This window comes from Dermacentor silvarum, chromosome 9 (assembly GCF_013339745.2).
Source record: "Dermacentor silvarum isolate Dsil-2018 chromosome 9, BIME_Dsil_1.4, whole genome shotgun sequence".
Taxonomy (NCBI): Eukaryota; Metazoa; Arthropoda; class Arachnida; order Ixodida; family Ixodidae; genus Dermacentor; species Dermacentor silvarum.
In genome coordinates, this window is record NC_051162.1 from 122064053 (window position 1) to 122082092 (window position 18040).

Here is an 18040-nt window from a genome sequence, read left to right on the forward strand (position 1 = left end):
CCGATGGAGACGCATCTCGAAGGTGTGCAGTTTGGGAAGCAGGGGACCGGTTCCAGTCGGATGTTGGTGTTCGGGTCAGCTCGAAATGCACCTTGAGCTACATTGCCCATAGAGACCAATGAGAGCATGCGGTCGTCATTAGCGAGCCCTGGGGAGCTCTGCAGCGTACTTCTATAGCGAGCGGGCTTGTTGTGGCACCCCGCAGTGGCCGCGGTATCTATGCTACGCAGCTGAGGAAGTTTGATACAACTGCAGTAACTAACTGTAGTTTGTTTTACTATATTCAGAACAGGGCTGGAATGCGCGCTCGCACTCACGTGCTCTAGTCTGGGCGTGCTACGTGGTTCGGACCTGCTCTGTCCAACACCAGCTTTCCTACCGGTAGCCACATCCAAATTGCGCATTTAGAGGCACTGTCAAAGATCGATATGATCGAAGCGATATTTGCTGTGGTGTCTAGCCAGGGGCTGCTATAGGGGTGAGCGTCTTCTGGCAAGCGCATGTGTGGCCTGACCATAGGTTTCTGTGGTTGAGTGTTCAAAACTAATCAAGAGTAGCGAGGCCCGTCGGCTACGACACGGATAAGGAGTGTGGCTAAAGATGCGGGCGGGTGCAGCCGAGCCTGAGCATATGATTGTCGGTTTCTTCAGAAAGCACGTAATTCTTATGAAAATTCGAAATGCAAGTTTTCGCTTTCTTGAGCCCTCGTTCAGTAAACTGCATCAACACACATACACAGTAACAGTATGAAGAAACGCACTGAACCAAAGGCCCTTTATTGTTATCAGCTGTCGGCCAATAGCAGCCGTCTAACGGAATGTTGCATATGGCGAGATATGCAAGGCGTCGGCAGCTTCGCAACGGGGGAGAAGAAGGCTTTGTTTGAGAAGAGAGTGTTTGAGGAAAACGTGTCTTTGCAGTCTGCTTGTGAGCTCCACGGGAGCCGCACGACTGCAAAATTTGGCAGAGATGTTCACAGCAGCATAGGTAGCTACGGACCGTGTTCTTTCACAAAGCCCGAGGGGTGGTTCAGGACCCCTTTAAGGTAAACCGTGATCTTGGTGGATTTTGTTCTATTCATAAGGAAAAGTACGCTGATATTCGATACCAATTAACCTTACCAGGTGAAATAATCCCATATTAGATGCTGTAGTCATTACAAGTAGCTCATCACAAAGGGCACTGTTTATTTCGCGAGCACGCGCAAAGCGTAAAGCTAGAAGAAAAGTGCAACGAAAAGCGGCAGACGTGAGTTCAAGGTAGCAACTGATACTTTTCGATGGCTTCCTTTGGAGATACGCAACACAATGAAAAGATTGCCATTTTTGTAGTGTACAGCACCTGCGCACCAGAGTTAAAGGACACATTCACAGACCAAGTGTGCCTGCACGTGAAACACCAATTTCTTGGCGATCGCTTCAAGAACTGCTTGTCTGTTGTGTTCATCGTCTCGGCTGAGTACATTATGAAGTCAGGGTTTCACAAAGATATCTCCATTAAACCCGTACGCAAAATCCTATGTGCACAGGGACGTTCAAGATACCACTGTCAGACTCGGCGTTTAGGGCCTTCACGGCTGAGGCTGCTTCTTCGATCGGTCGCTAGTCGCTGGGCTAACCTTTCCAGCAGTCCCTTTCGACTTGCTCTGCAATCGCGGAGATGATCGTGCCCGCGAACCTGTCGATTCGGATCGTTCCCGCTTTCGATGTTTCGATTCCTTCAACCTACTGCTTTCCGCGGAGAGCGGGGTTGCGCTCCTGGAAGCACGGCTAGATGATGGACTGCTTGGAACCCGGTTCTCACGCATCTTGCTGACGCTGAGTGACGGAGACGGGTCTGGCTGGGATGAAAATGACGCCGACGGACTATAGCTCGGCTCTGGAGAACCCTTTGGTGGCCTACTTGGCTGCTTCTGTGACATCGCTGGTGAACGCAAGGGACTCGATTGTATTGGCATATAGGGTGCAGGTGACGGGGCCAAAGGCGAAATCAGTTCCACTGGCGTAGTCCTCGAGCTCGTCGTGTGGCTTGTGTACAGTGGAGGCGACGTGCCCGACAGGATGCCACGTCGCTCGGGCACAGTTTTCCTACCGACGGTGAGTTCTAGAAGTCGCATGAAGGCCTCCGTCGTCTTGAGGGGCTTGTCCGACGGGAAGTGCTTTTCGTCTTCCACCAGTATTGACTCATCGGGAGTGACGTCAGGCGCTCGAAGCTTCGAGGATTCAGCGTCGAAGTCGAGCTCGTACGAGAGCGTGGACAACTTGCCATCGGTGAGCTCGGGGAGCGGTGAGGACGCCCGGCTTTTGGAGCTGTCTGTGGACTTGCCGTGGCCAAACATACCCAGTGACGGGCTGGTGCTAGTGCTATGGTGAGAATGTCTCGGGTGCTAGGCCGAGACGTGGTGCCCTTTCAATCGGTGCAACCCCTTTGCCACCTTCGACTTTCTCCTTCTGGTGGTAAAAAAAGAGCAAGGAAAAGGGGACCACAAGTCAGGAGAAGGTAAGCCGATAGCGAAAAATAAATTAGCCAGAAACAACAGCATATGATTGTCAAAGTTCTTTATGTGGCCTACTGTCTATCTCAATGTCATCCCGGGATTCGCGGAAAACCTTATGCCACCAATATGGTTTAACAAAACTATTTAGGTTGTAAGACCTTTGGGCCCTCCTGTAGAACTTATTACAACATTAAAGAGATTTCGATACAGTAGCCGCGTCTTGCAACGAACGATAACTGGATGGCATCGATAATAGGGAGAAGTTCGATATCACACTGAGGAACACGGTATATCATGTCTCACACCGCGCGCACGCCGATAGGGCGCGGGCATCTCGTGATCTCGGCGACGTCACGTTAAGTGCGGCTGAACCAATAAGGCGGTCCGTGATTTCATTCCCAGAATCTGCGTTTGCTTTCCCACTCGTCATCCACCTCGTTACATTTGCTACCTTTTCCATTTTTTCGACTTCTCCAGTTTATCGAGCAAGAACGCCGTCCATCTAACCCATCCAATGTGCCCGAAAGCAGACAAAGAAACCTATTGCTTTGAAACGCTAAATAGCATGGTGTTGCCCTCTACTATAAGAACTATTTCGAAAACCGAATATGCAGCTCGGGTCCTTTGTCTTCAGTGCAAGTCATCGTGGAGATCCTCTTTTAGTGAATGCATTGGATCTGCTGAAGTCGGTATGCTTTCCATCACACTGTTGCATGAAAACTGGCTTCTCCCGAACTGAGCCTTTCAAGACTGCTTTCATTACATCACACAAGGCCGCTCCACAAGGGTTGTAAACTGAGATTGCTGGTACACATATTTACGAGGATACTTGGAGACAGCGCAAAGTGGTGGGACAAGATTAGACAGAAAAAGAAAAAAAAAACTACTGTGGTTTCTGTCCTTGCGCTTCCCCATTCCTGTGGAACGCCTCTTACAGAAAGGTGTTGCAATACAGGAATCATTGACTTCAGGTTTCTTATTCGTGACGGGATATTGCTCGCATACTTCTGCGAATGTTTACTTCAACCGATAACACATGAAACAGTGCAATACATACTGCGCGTGATGTCGCGCAAGCTATCACGCCACTGTTTCGTATAATTAGCGAAATCGCAACTTTTCGTTTAACCTATAGGTAAGTATAGATAATAAGTAGGTTTGAACAATACTATGCAGAAGCCTAAAGTAACGTTCAATTGCCTGGTAAGGGAACACGAGTCCAATGTTCCTAGTCATTGAATCTGTGCAGGATTATGTTTTAATACGTAAAGTCATGGCGGGAGAAATTCATTACGTAAAAAAACATTTCCCCACAAACGAAAATTGCTTGGAGTGCCCGTTGCTGGCTCACTTGAATCATGAACGGCCACTTAGTCATGCCCTCAAAAAAAAAAAAAAAAAAGAAAGAAAGGAAAACTTCGAGAACAACACAGAAGCTGACACTTAGCTGATATTTCCTTGCGCACCAGGTATATGCGCCTCAGAAGGACAATTATTTATTGTGCCTGCTTGACATCTTTCTTTTCACTTTACTATCGCAATGCCATGAATCCCTCAATAAGTGTAACTTGAAAGTATTGCCTAGTTTGTTGTGCATGTCGCCTTCTCTACTGTTTCCCCTATAGTTCAATTCAGTTTATTTTCCTTAAAGACCCCTGACTTTACAATTTTAAATATGAATTATCAACACACCCGACTTCACGCCTTCATAACAGAAGAAGCTAGGGACTGCGCAACGAGCTTTGGAATAGGCAATGATAAGCATAGCCGATAGAGACGGGAAGATCACAGTACGAATTAACAAGCAATGGATATGATAAGGGAAAGGAAGAGCGGTAGAGGGCGGCAGACGTTTAGCAGGTTCGACAATATTAGCTATTTTCAGGTATCGGACGGGGCAGGTTGACGCAAACCAGTGCTGATTAGATATTGCTGCAAGAGGCTCCTATTCTGTAGTGTATAGCCATTGAAAATACAGGGAATAGCTGTGTTGTATACTAGACCACGAACATGCCTGTTTGAACAATGGAATGAAGAAAGCCCAGAAAAGCCAGCTCTTCGCGAGGAAAGCTCATTAACAAGTGTTAGAGAGTGAGGTCTGAAACCTAGTTACTCCAATAATTGTTTATTGAGTGCTGATTAGGTGGCTCCTTTCGTACTGATGCAACATGTACACAAAATGAACTCTTATCATGAACATTCTGATCGTCGAAGTTGCACTGGTACCGGTTCGCCCTGCTGTAGCTACGCTACGCTTGCGGTCTTTTTGTAGCGATAGCTACATTCCGCCAGGTTTTTCCCTCTTCGCAGTCGCCGCACTTTGAGCCGTGGCCGCACTGTGACGTCACACCATGGCCCTTGATTCTCCAGCAACTCGGCCAACACCACCTAGACCAAGGCCTGTTCACTCCGATCTATGACGTCATGCAACCTGACCCAACTGCCACAGAATCTAATGGGGATCCTCCCGAGTAAGCAACAGTGATTTTGACGTCATCCCTTTCGTCACGCCAGCCTTGGCAATAGAAATTTCGGGCCAGGTAGCGTGACGTCATGGATCAGAGTGAACAGGCCTTGTGCTATCTAGGTGGTGTTGACTCGGCTAGTCGCGGTCGCCGCGCGGCCACCGCTCCTGCCATTGGGCGCTCGCCGCGCCCTCTGTGTGACGCCACACCACGGCCCTCGATTCTCTGGCGACGCGGCTCGTCGCGGTCGCCGCGCGGCCACCGCTCCTGCCATTGGTTTTACCAGTTGGTCAACCGCAACGTCTCTCTTTTCTTAGTATAGTGGGAAACCACTAAGTTTAATGACATGTCTAACTACAAGTGAAGCCTAAGCGCAGCTGGGAGTCTGTAGCTATCGCTACTCGACTAGGTTTAACCATAAACCATAGCTAATCTTTAGGGGTCCTCACAAACACACCTTTTCGTGGGATTCCCCGCCGGCCAGCTTCTCAAAGAGCGCCAGGTCACGATCCAGCAGGTTGATGGGGGCACCGTGGGCCCCATGGACAGGGGCTACTGCTTGTTCTTCCTCCACGACAAGAAGCGACGGTGGTCGTACGTGGGGACGGCGTGTCTGCTTCGAGCGCACCTGCGTCAACACGATGCCCCGCAAGAGGATGACGTCTAATCACTACAACTAGCATCAGTAGATGAACGCGGCACTTACCTCTTACCGAAACCATGCCACTAGGAACTGATAGGCTGCTCACCAGTCTGAAGAACATCACCGCTGGCTATGGCAGAATGAACATAGAAGTTTACTGCCCTAACCATTTTGCGCATTTAATAAAGTGTTTGGCTGGCTAAGTTCTGTGGAGCGGTACGAGAGACTGTTCAAGCCTGGCGGTTGTACGTCACACCACCTGGTGTACCGATGGAGTACTGAATAAACTTCGTGCATGTGCCATCCTTGCATGTGCTCTATAGATTGGGCGGCTTGCGGAAACATCACGCGATGCCCGCTCAAGAAGGCCATGCATTATGTTTGTTCTGATAATCTTGTATGCCATAATTTAGTGTTGTGGTGCTAGGACAAAGGTGGTAGGGATACAGTGAGGGGTGTTGTCGAACTGCAGAAGTGCATGAAGAAATCACGCGGGATTTTGGTTATCCTTGAGATGGCGCCGATTAGTGCATCTTGTTAATACCGGACTAGCCACGGCAATGTGTTGCGTCAGTTTTTTGTGTTATGTTCCGGCTGCACCGTGTGACGCCGCCTTTGTTCTCTGCCCCGCTAAGCCAAGCCTTGCTGGACCATTACAAGCAAGAGAACCTCTCGGAGTTTTGTGCGAATGCCTGCTTCGTGACTATACATGTAAGGAGGGCTGAGAAAGTCAACGCTTGCCGAACAACCACTAGGTTATCACGTGACCTAATATAGCATGTTTCTGCAGCTGCGGATTCACAGCCCCTGCGCCATATATATATGGCAGGGCCTGTGACGGGACATTCCTGTATTGTATTAGTCTCAACAGTTCACCGCTCTTATTCCTGATGTCATGCCTGTTCTAACGTCACCACTGATGCCACAGGAGCAAGTTGCAGTATATATTAGAGATGGGCGATTAATCCATAAACCTTGCGTTTAACTAAAAAAACGTCTTCATCGTGATTATCTGATTGTAATTAAATTGTTGCAATAGTGAGCCAACTTGGACAAGCGTCGGCATCGATGTTTCCGCTTCGGTTGCTCAGCCGCGAGGGAGGGAACGAGAGATTGAGCTACAACATTCCGACTAAGGTGCCGCCTATGTGTTTATAACGGCAAAAGCCACCGATGCACACATCATTTCCAGGCGACGGAGAGAACTGACGCGTCTCTGCAGCACCTTTTGGAGCTTGAACGTTGAAGGAACAGCTGACAATGCACTAAGAAGGCTCCCGCGCCTGGTGACGTCACTGCCTCAGTACGTCAACAAGGTTAGACGTATAATTAGGGCTGTGGGACTTTGATATGCTTCATATATCCAATCAACCAGTGTCACTGATACCAATCCTTTCCTCATGCGGTTAAATCCGTAAATCCAATTTGTTAACCAGTGCTAGGTTCCGTTAAACCGGATTGCAGCTTTGGATAATCCGGCGCTTATACAACTCTTGACCGATCTGTTAGTGAACCACAAATCGATATTCAGTTTCATTTCTGAAATGAAAAATTCTGTGAACTCCCGTTTTGATGCACTGGAGGCCCGTGTCGCTGCTCTCGAATTGGGATCATCCATAGTTATGCGCGAAAAGCTACGTGGAGAATTGTCGCATCTAAACAAAGCAGTTGTAAAACTTGCAGCAAAGAACGAGTATTTCATAAATCGTTCAAGGCGCAATAACATATCCTGCAAGGACTTGAGGAGGATCCCGATGTTACCCGGGATAACTTGCTCCCTAAATTTTCTGATGGGTTACAGGAAAAACTTGGCCTACACATTGAGCTATTCCACAGAATTGGTAGAGTGTGTGATGAGCGTCCTCGTCCTTTTTTGATGAAATTGTTGGATTTCAGTTAACCCCTTGTATTGCTTAAAAACACGTTTATGCTTAAGGTTCATAGCGTTAAGCTCATATAATATCTTTCGACTGGAGTTCGAGTTATTCAAAAGAAACTATGGGAAGCTTCTTTAGGTCGTCTGAATAACGGTTCAACTGTAATACGTTTTCATCGTGTTATTATCGATAATTCTCGCTATAATTGGAACGCTGTTTCGCAGTGTCTTGTGAACGCATCTGATAGTCGCGATCACACACCACCCTCAAATATATCGAACTCCCCACCCTCTTGATGACCGTGTTATCAGCTTCCTGAAAAGCTTGTTGTTTCAAATATTAACGCCAGGAGTGCTGCTTTGTCATACAGCTGTTTTGTATTTACATATCTTACTCATTTTTACCGGGAGGTCCCATGTACAGTCTGTTGACTATGGGTACCTCACTCTGTATGTTTGTATAATCTCCATTTGTAACCTTACTATTATGCACAATAAAGAACTCTCAATCAACTCTGAATAATAGATTCCTTCTTGCCACTTGGTTCATCATACAGCACGTACTCTAATGTCCCCATTAAAGTTCATCTGAATCGCTTGAGCGTTTTGAGCAGTTTATACAGGAACACAATCTCACCGCTTCCAATACTATCCTCCTCGGTGACCTCAACAAACCTGCTATTCATTGGCCGTGTACGTGCTTATGAAATCGAAGTACTCCATATGATAGAGATCTACTGAACATCTCGTGGTCTCTTGGCCTAAAACAAATCGTGCACAATCCAACGCGACTGAACGCTGTTCGGGACTTAGTCTTCGTTAGTGCATACGTATGGCTGATTCGGGTTATATTTGTGAAAGTATAAATGGTATACCTTTTCACAACGCTATCATTGTGTTCATCAACCGCCAGGTTTTCAAGCAGCGTTTTACTTTTTCTGCGTTTCCCGACTTTCAGAAAGCTGACGACGTTTCAATTATCGATGAGTGACCAAGCGGTTTTGATTTTTTCTTGCGCTTAGCATGTGAAGTGACGTTGACGTACTGCGTGGATTGTTTCGTGCCAATGAAAACGAAAATAAAAACTGATAAAACACCTTAGAATATACGCGACTTATTACACCTATAACACCACGTTGCAAGATTAAGACGTTCAAAACGCTCTGGAAACCCACCGTCGCATGCTTTATTCGCACAAGCAAAAGAAAAACTGCGTCATAAAACAGCTGCCGCAAAAGAATTATTCTATGGGCACTCAGCTTCTGGCTTTGCTTAAAACTAACCCTCGGAAATTTTGGAGCACGATTTCACCCAGTGAAACATCCTCTTCTTTATTTATAATCAATAATAGCATCATTTATGACCCCTGTATCACTTCGAACGCTTTAAATACGTACTTTCAGTCTGTCTTCGCTAGATATAACTAAATCGTTCCGTCCTTCACTCAGTATACAAGACATAAAATAATAACATTGACATTACTTAGAGGAATTTCTGAACCTCATCTTGAATCTGGACCCCAAGAAATGTGCTGGGCCCAACGGAATGTATAATTCACTTTTGGTGCGTTATTCTCTGTGGACTTCCCGATATCTCTTCACCATCTTGCGGAAATCATTGAGCAGGTGTTAAGTACCTTCATCATGGAAGGTAGCGAAAGTTTTTTCTATACAAATCAGATGATAAGTAAGTTTTAACTAATTACAGACCCATATAATTAACAGCACATTTATGCAAGATGCTAGAACACATCATTCATAAACACGTGATGGAATTTCTGGAAAGCAATAATCTAACCTGTTTTAAACATGGCTTTCAACTAAGCACAGTAACTCAATTACCCTGTTTGCTCACGACATTTGTCTTAATATAGGTTTCTAATATAGAATCGATGTCATATTCTGTGACATTTGCAAAACATTTAATAGCGTACTTCACTCTAAACTGCTTCATAAACTTAATATCATATGAAAGAACCCGCTTTTGGTTTAGTGGATTTCAGGTTTACTTTCTTACGGACACAGTTAGTCGGCTTTAACCTAACTCAGATACAGGTAAAGTAACGTCAGGGCAAGAGGGGTCCGTGCTCATTCTGATATTACTTTTACTATATTGAAGATTTACCACCTAATCTAACGTTTCAAGTCCGTCCGTACGCTGACGACTGCGTTCTGTATGACATAATTATCTCTCCTTACAATCATCATCGCCTTAACAATTCATTTGCATGTTTTCGCAAATGGTGCATCACTTGGCAGATGAACATCAACTTAAAAAAAAGCCCAGGATAATGACATTTACTACACAACAATGCCATTTGGTTTTTGATTACTGTTCAGAGGATGTTCCACTGACCAGAGTGAGCCATTACAAATACCCGAGTGTAATTTTCACTTCTAACGTGTCATGGTCCAAACATGTTGAATATATTTATTCGAATGCACTAAAAAGGTTCGGTTAGTTACGCAGAACTTTAGCAAAGGCGTCAAAAGAAACCAAGCTACTAACATACAAATCCCTCATACGTCCTACCTTAGAATATGTCTATGTGGTATGAAATCTACATTAGCATTGTGAAATTCATGCAATCAAGGCCGTGCAAAGAAAAGTCATACGCTCCATTTACTGTCGGTATGACCGCGACTTGTTACCTTCAGATATTCCCGAGTGTAACTTTCACTTTCAGTGCGGCGGAAGAAAGAGTCATTAAAGTTACTATATTGTTTTTTTTTCAATTAATTATGCTACCTCTCCAATAACAGTCTCCTAACTATACCACCCCAACTTTACTGGAAGTCACCATGCTTTAAACCTCGCATATTTCTACTCGCGCAATGACATATTCAAGTACGGTTTCTTTCAACACACTATTCATCATTAGAGTTCATCACTGGCACTATTCAGTCAATGTCACTGTCACAATTCCTGAAAGCCCTAGCATAAGTGTACACCCGCCGCGGTAGCTTAGTCAGCTAAGGCGTTGCGCTGCTGAGCTCGAGATCGCGGGATCGAATCCCGGCCGCGGCGGCAGCATTTCGATGGAGGCGAAATGCAAAAACGCCCGTGTGCTTGCGTTGTAGTGCACGTTAAAGATCCCCAGGTGGTCAAAATTAATCCGGAGCCCTCCACTACGGCGTGCCTCATAATCAGAACTGGTTTTGGCACGTAAAACCCCAGAAAGAAGAAGAAGAAGTAGCATAAGTGTACAATTAGACAAGTTATTTCTATGGCGCTCACACCGAAAGTGTTTTTCTGGCTTTGGCACATTTAAAAAAATTATTCATGGACACTGTGCAGTTTGTATTTACTATTAAATACATGTGCGCGTTTACTTTTTGTTCAGTGGTATTATAGCCGAACGGGGCTGCAGTGCGTAATAATAAATAAATTAACTAATGAAATTTTGCAGTCAATACCGAGTACTCAAACACACACACACGCATATACACGTACACACATTCCCCATACAATTCCAGGGATAGAGCCCCATTCGGATGCGTACCTCTCTACTGTGAAGCACGTATCGGCCCAGTGCGTCCAGAGTTAGAAGCGTGATCACAATAGCCCCGACGGCTCCGAAAAAGCACAGAATTTGCAAGCCCAAGTTGAGCGGGTTCCCTGCATGGAAAGTACACACAGCTAAATTAACGCGTGCTTTATCCTAACCAAACTATTTCGAGTGTGGCAGTGAAAAAACCAGCTGTTCCACAAAGCCTCGAATGAATGTGTTTATAAGGCAGTCAATGAAATTGCGCCACCAATGCAGTCTACCGAGAAACACATTTGACGTGGAAGATTAGATCAGAGAAGATAAATGAACTGGGTGAACTTGTACGAGAGACTAGTTCGGGTTCGTTGAACGAGAGTTAAGCAGGGCTGAGTTGTGAAACGCCAGAGCCGACTTTTTAAAGCGAATAGCTTTGTTTCAGAGCCGATAAAAAGGCACCGACGCAAAGCACGCGTCCTTTCCCGCAATCAGTTTGCGGGGTGTCGATTGCTGAACGCCAAAAACGATAGCTCTTTGAGACGTACATGATGTTAGGCTGTGTACAATAGCTACAGATGTGCCGGTTAGAGGCTCCATTGTCTACGGAATCACTCTGAAAAATAGAAGCTATATACGTAAGTAATCTCCCTGCAACAAATTAATAAAGCGCTTCAATTTCTTTAATAAAGTGAAGAACTTCCAAGGCGTGTTTGGTAATTCGCTTGTATTAGGAATCATCGTTGATGGTTTCTTATAACTTTTGAATTAGCGCCGGTTGTGCTGCGTGCCGAAGCTTTATCCTTCAATCAAGGTGGAGGTTTACAGGAACGCGGAGACTTTAAGTGATCATTACACAAGTTGAACGAGGGATGCCTCAAGCAAGAGCTGCCGTTTCCGCACGGGAAGTGGTGTTCGCAAAAGCCTTGACGAAAACCAACTGCCTTTGAGCCATCACTGCAGTGGCAATTGTCATTCAAACCACCCTCGGAGTGACACTGCACTACTGGGCCGGCTACGACTGGGCGTAGCTTTCAAAAACTCACACTCCTTCCTCGTTTGAATGGTTGACTCCCCTATATGCGACCACTGCAACTGTGAGGAGAACATCGAACACCTACTCTGCCACTGCACCCGCCTCTTCGGAGCACATGCATTCCGCCAACTGGACGATCGACCCTTTACAGAAGAAACAATTCAGTGTGCTTCGCCTTATTCATCATCAAACCAGAAAGTTACGCTTGCCCTTTTGACTTTTCTAAAATCAGCGAACCTGATAAGACGCTTATAACATACATGCCAGCCTTTCCAAAGTTTTATTGAAGTTTGCAAATTTGTTTGCGATTTACGATGTTACGAGTGTTGCGTTACGTTTTACGAAAGCTGTGTCCTTTTAGTGAAAACATTTCACTTGTTGGTCTCCACAATTTTCGTTGGAAGTCTTCTGATGGTGAAAGGGCCCCAGACGTGTACTTGCTTCGATCAAGATAATACCGACAAATTCCTGAAGCAGGTGAAATCAGCAACAGCACATTCGCTGAAGTCGTCTAACAACAATGTGTTGATTGTCAGTCGCTGCATGTTCCCAAGTTTGCTTCTGCTAGTGCGCTGCGTCTAAAGGTAAACGATTGTTAAAAACTGCGCATGCACTCCTAAAAATGCGAGTGCTCAAACAGACAGACAGACAGACAAAGAACTTTATTAACTAGGTCCTGAGAAGTGCTCAAAGCAAAGCTAAAAATCACTTAAAATATATTAACCCACCCCTCTCCTTTCACCACGGTGTCATGTCCACGGGAAGTTAAGGATTTTGTAGTTCACAGGTAGGCATGTATGCTAATAGACAGCCTGCGTCTACTATTGTGCGAGCAAACTACCTCTCTTCACCTTCGCCTTTTAACCACTCTCCACCGTGCGGTGTAGGAAAACTGACATCCATCTTGTTAACCACCCTGCCTTTCTTTGTTTCACTCGCTTTCTCTCTCCCTTGTCGAGACATTGGCTCTAGCATGAGACATCCCTCGTTGAACCACTTTTAACCCTTGCTACACCACTGCACTATCCTTTGCTCACCATGATCCTGCGAACCTCCGTTGTGATCAGATGCTAGAGCTTCATCAAGTTTCTTTGTCGGAAGGTTGAGATCCTCCAGCCCGAGACATCCCATGATTCGGCCCCCGAAATTATAGCATGCATGATGAGATGACACTGGCCCAGCGGGTTGTCATTAATTTCCTGTGCACTGAGCAAGAAACAGGTTTACAGCAGGCAAGAAATGCCGTGCGAAATCAGCCTCAAGGTAAGTATCCCCCCCCCCCCCCCCCAAATCGTAAATGACGTCAAGGTTACGGCATTGCGCGTGAATCTGCGTCACAAACGTCGGAAAGTGTGAGCACAAGAAATTGAAAGTGCCACGGGTTGGGCCAACTCTCTTGCAGCAGTTGGCTACCGAATGCAGGCTGCATGGCTACGTGACGTAATGCTCCCGCCTATTTTACTTCTTTCCTCTTAGGTTCTTAAGGGAGCCTACATACGTATGTAGGCTCACTAGTAATGATGATGATGATTTATTGGCATCCCCTTTGAAACGAGGTGGTGACAAATAGACTCCTAGCTTGCTCGATTTAATCAGGTTTTCCGATTTACACGTTTTCCATTCCAGCATTTTTTTATAGATCTCCGTAATCTTCCGTTTTTCTTCCTCAAAACTTACATATATCTACCTTGTACTGCTACCTATGTCTGTCACGAATCCGGTCGTATCAATCTCTTCCCTGCTTTTTTTTCCGCACATACTCTGAACGCCTTTTGTTTATCTCGACTGCTGACCTGCTGATGCTTCCTTCCACTTTCAATCGAAGTGCTTCTGGAAGATCTACGTTACATAGGGGTCTATTTACACTTTCAATTACCCCGTACTTGCTTGACTGTAGTGGTTTAGCAGCGATCGCGCCACCATGCGCGGGAAAGGCGACACTCTCCAACGTTAGCTGCAAATGAAGCTATCAGGGGGCGCTAGTTCTCTGCCGCGGCCAGCGGCAGCAGCGGCTACGGAGCCTTCTTCATTGAGTCGGCACCCACGCTCAAGCGCTGCTTTGGCGTGCTATCGCGGCGATAGCACTTGAAATGATTCTGCGAAGCACAATAATAAAAACAGCGCGTAGGCGTGCGAATAAAGGCCGCCTAGAAACGGTGAAGGCCGCATCAGCTGGAGTTACTGTATATAAGCTACCACAGGGCTATCAATCCAGAGCCATGAGCATCGAACTGAATGAAGACCGCTTACGAAGAACTTGTAGCAGAAAAAAATAGCGAGCAATCTTTTTTTTTCCCTGCGTTCACGGTAATAAGTGTGCTTTCGAGCGCCAGGGTAAACGTGCTTGCTTTTTCAGGCGCCTTGATCGCATCCTGTCGAGACCACGGACAGTTACCCCCACGTAGGTGCCCTAAATCGTTACGCAGAACGGAGGGTCGAAGTCAGGCGCTTGCTTCAGTGAACGCTCTAAATGCGTGCTACTGGATCGCATCCTGTCAAAACCACGGACAGTTACCCCCACGTAGGTGCCCGAAATCGTTACGCAGAACGGAGGGTCGAAGTCAGGCGCTTGCTTCAGTGAACGCTCTAAATGCGTGGTACTGGAGTAGCAACTGCCTTTTGCTGTTGTGTACACCGGCGATCGATCGAGCGCAACCTGTAACGGATGACTGCCGGCTCGGCGGTCTTGATTTACTTACTTCGTGTACTGGTTGCAGCGATCTTTCGAAATACATCGTAGGGGTGCGCTAATATTTGATACTTTCAAATAACGAATGAAATATTGTCATATTCGAATCGAGTAATCAGTAGTCGCAAGCACGAATATTTTTCGGGTATTTTTCGCATACTTGAAGTCGTGAACTTTGTACGATAAAATAAATGTTGCAGCGAAAGTGCGGTAATTTGATCTTGAAGCGGCCGCAGTAAATATGGGACATGAGAAGTTGCCCAGTATAACACACTACGTCACTGAGGGAGCGAGAAAATTCCATCTAAACTGCGATCATTCAAACGCATTGAAGAGCGCTGAGTATGCAAACGAACTGCTTATTTCTTCCCAATGTTGCATCTCCGTGGTTTTAGTAAACAAAGCTTCATGATATACAGTGTAAAGACAAACTTGTTAACGTTGTCAGTACTGGGCTGTAATTACTAACGTTGTGAATACTATAATGTGGATGCTAGGATCCTCTTATAATAATTTTCAAATTCGTGCTCCTTATTGGAAAATAATTCGAAAAAGTACTAGATATTGATTTGATTCGCTTCTGACACGACTTTATTCGTGTTTCATTCGGTCACAAAAATTACTATTTGAACACCCCTAGTATTTTGCCGCTCCAGGCAAAGCAAACTCACAGCGCTCCTGTTTTGTGTTCACTGTAGCACCAAATTTATATGCATGATTTTCACAATTTTAAACATAACTTTGTGACGCACTGAAAATGAGAATCGGCTATCGCGATAATAAGAGAGATTACAAGATTTTTATATGGAGGGGGACGTCGCAAAATCAGAAACTGCAATGAGACCTTCTTTCGAAATCAGACATAGCAAATCAAACAATACAGTAGCTGGAATACCAAATAAATGATTTGTTACAAAATTATCCTAATTAGAGGAATAATTTTTGTAACAGTAACCTTGTAAAACGGTGCTGTTAAATCCCCCCCTTTTTTTGAACACTTGTAAAACCAAATACCACAAATACCATATTACATACGTACTGGCTTCTTAATTGGCGAGAAGAAATGCATGTGCATAGTAAGAACATCAAACAGTAACATTATGCTAGCACAACGAAAGCTAAAGACACAATGGACTAATGTCTGAGAAACAATTTAATCATCATTTAATCATTAAGCATCATAACATCATCAAAATTGCAAATAGGTTTCTGGGTATGAGTCTATCATTCCGTGAACAATCAGCCCTGAAAAGAGAGCCAATAAAAATAGAAAATTGAAACCTAATTTTTACTGAAGGGAAAACTTTATTGCTGTTAAAACAAGGGATGAATAGTCTAGGTGGGCAGCGAAAGTAAGTCTATAAAAATACATAGGGAACGAACGAAACTGGCTATAGCAAATTATACATGGAAAGCACATATTCGGCTTAACTGCACATTGTCCAAGCGAAATTATTGTTATGGCAGAACAATGCTCCTAGAACAATATAACGCTCGTACGGCGCTCGTACGGCGCTCGTACGGCGACCAAGCTGAAGTAGTGGCATCAAAGCTTGAATGAGGAGCTAAAAAAGAAGTTCAAAAGAAACTATACCTTGCATAATTTTACAGCTACGAAATTATATAGAACCAGAGAAAAAGCTAATTCAGCGCGAAGCTAGTGTTGTATGAATAGCATCGCAAAGACGATTCATCTGCCTTGTGACACTGTGGGCCAAAGCCAATTAAAAAATTTCAGCTCTTCAGCTACCCACATTCAACTACACACATCAGTATGTTCGCCATACTAATGTAGGTTGGAGCGTAAGAGTTCCTTGACGAACCGGCTTGTTGTCTGCCGGGTGGTCGCCGATGTAGACGCTCATGGAATAGCAGCGCAGTGTGTGTGTGTGTGTGTGTTGAACGCGCGCGCGTGCAAGCGTGTATGTGCGTTTTTTCTCGGGGCATTATGGTTCGTACGTACTAATGCCATGTGCGCAAGACACCTACATTCGGCAACCAAAGTCTATGAACCATGGGATCGGCGATAACCCTGAATATTTCCGCTGACTTGGCAGGCAGTCCGCTAATCGCGGCCCGTGTTCTCAAAACGCTGTTAAGTTATATTTGTTCTTGAGAGGAAATTTCACCAGCCGCGGCCGCCCAGTGGCTGAGACGTTGCGCTGCTGAGCTCGAGGTCACGGGTACAATCCCGGCCGCATTTTGATGGGGCCCCACGTCCCGTGCATTGGATGCAAGTTAAAAGAACCCGAGAGGGTAAATATTCAATACTCAATATTCAATATTCCCACCACGACGCGCATCATAATCAGATTGTGGTTTTGGTACGGAAAAACCGCGGAATGTAAATAATTTTTAAATGAAAGGCGAGATAACCCTGATAGATACTGTTAGCGAAGATGCTTGTACAATTGAGGAAGAGCATTCATGAAAACGAAGCTTTGTGAATTCGACCCAGGATTTCTTGCTTGTACTGTACTCAACGCGAACAACAGAGCGTCAGCGACTCCTGAATTTATATTCACTTAGGCGCAGCATCCGAGGCTGATTTCACCTGCACATCATCATCATCATCATCAGCCTATATTTATGTCCACTGCAGGACGAAGGCCTCTCCCTGCGATCTCCAATTACCCCTGTCTTGCGCTAGCGTATTCCAACTTGCGCCTGCGAATTTCCTAACCTCATCATCCCACCTGACTTTCTGCCGTCCTCGACTGCGCTTCCCTTCTCTTGGTATCCATTCTGTAACCCTAATGGTCCACCGGTTATCCATCCTACGCATTACATGGCCTGCCCAGCTCCATTTCTTCCGCTTAATGTCAACTAGAATATCGTCTACCCCCGTTTGTTCTCTGATCCACACCGCTCTCTTCCTGTCTCTTAACGTTACTCCTAAGATTTTTCGTTTCATTGCTCTTTGTGCGGTCCTTAACTTGTTCTCGAGCTTCTTTGTTAACCTCCAAGTTTCTGCCCCGTATGTTAGCACTGGTAGAATGCAATGATTGTACACTTTTCTTTTCAACGACAGTGGTAAGCTCCCAGTCAGGATTTGGCAATGCCTGCCGTATGCACTCCAACCTAATTTTATTCTTCTGTAAATTTCTTTCTCATGATCAGGGTCCCCTGTGAGTAATTGACCTAGATAAACATATTCCTTTACAGATTCTAGAGGCTGACTGGCGATCCTGAATTCTTGTTCGCTTGCTAGGCTATTGAACATTATCTTTGTCTTCTGCATATTCATCTTCAACCCAATTCTTGCACTTTCTCGATGAAGGCCCTCAATCATTTGTTGTAATTCCTCTCCATTGTTGCTCAATAGGACAATGTCATCTGCAAACCGAAGG

At 45.3% G+C, this 18040-nt stretch overlaps 2 protein-coding genes across 2 annotated transcripts in view; both read right to left on the reverse strand.

Annotated features, from left to right (window-relative positions):
• Window positions 1-1261: 1261 nt before the first annotated feature.
• Window positions 1262-2338, reverse strand: LOC119463877 (putative uncharacterized protein DDB_G0290521). The gene has a single exon (XM_037724698.2). It carries the CDS (start codon window positions 2336-2338, stop codon window positions 1571-1573), a length of 768 nt encoding a protein of 255 aa, XP_037580626.1. The 3' UTR covers window positions 1262-1570.
• Window positions 2339-2352: 14 nt separating this feature from the next.
• LOC125939899 (low-density lipoprotein receptor-related protein 10-like) overlaps window positions 2353-18040 on the reverse strand; it is a 62800-nt gene continuing 47112 nt past the window's right edge. Inside the window, exons 4-6 of the mRNA XM_049655422.1 lie at window positions 10984-11099; window positions 5420-5590; window positions 2353-2450 (exon numbers count right to left, since the gene is read on the reverse strand). Of these exons, the coding sequence (XP_049511379.1) occupies window positions 2364-2450; window positions 5420-5590; window positions 10984-11099 (374 nt within the window). The 3' untranslated portion in view covers window positions 2353-2363. The remainder of the gene's footprint in view (window positions 2451-5419; window positions 5591-10983; window positions 11100-18040) is intronic.

What these genes read in the sequence shown, in the direction of transcription:
- LOC119463877 (XM_037724698.2), bottom strand. Translation starts at nt 2,338, where the DNA reads ATGTTTGGCCACGGCAAGTCCACAGACAGCTCCAAAAGCCGGGCGTCC.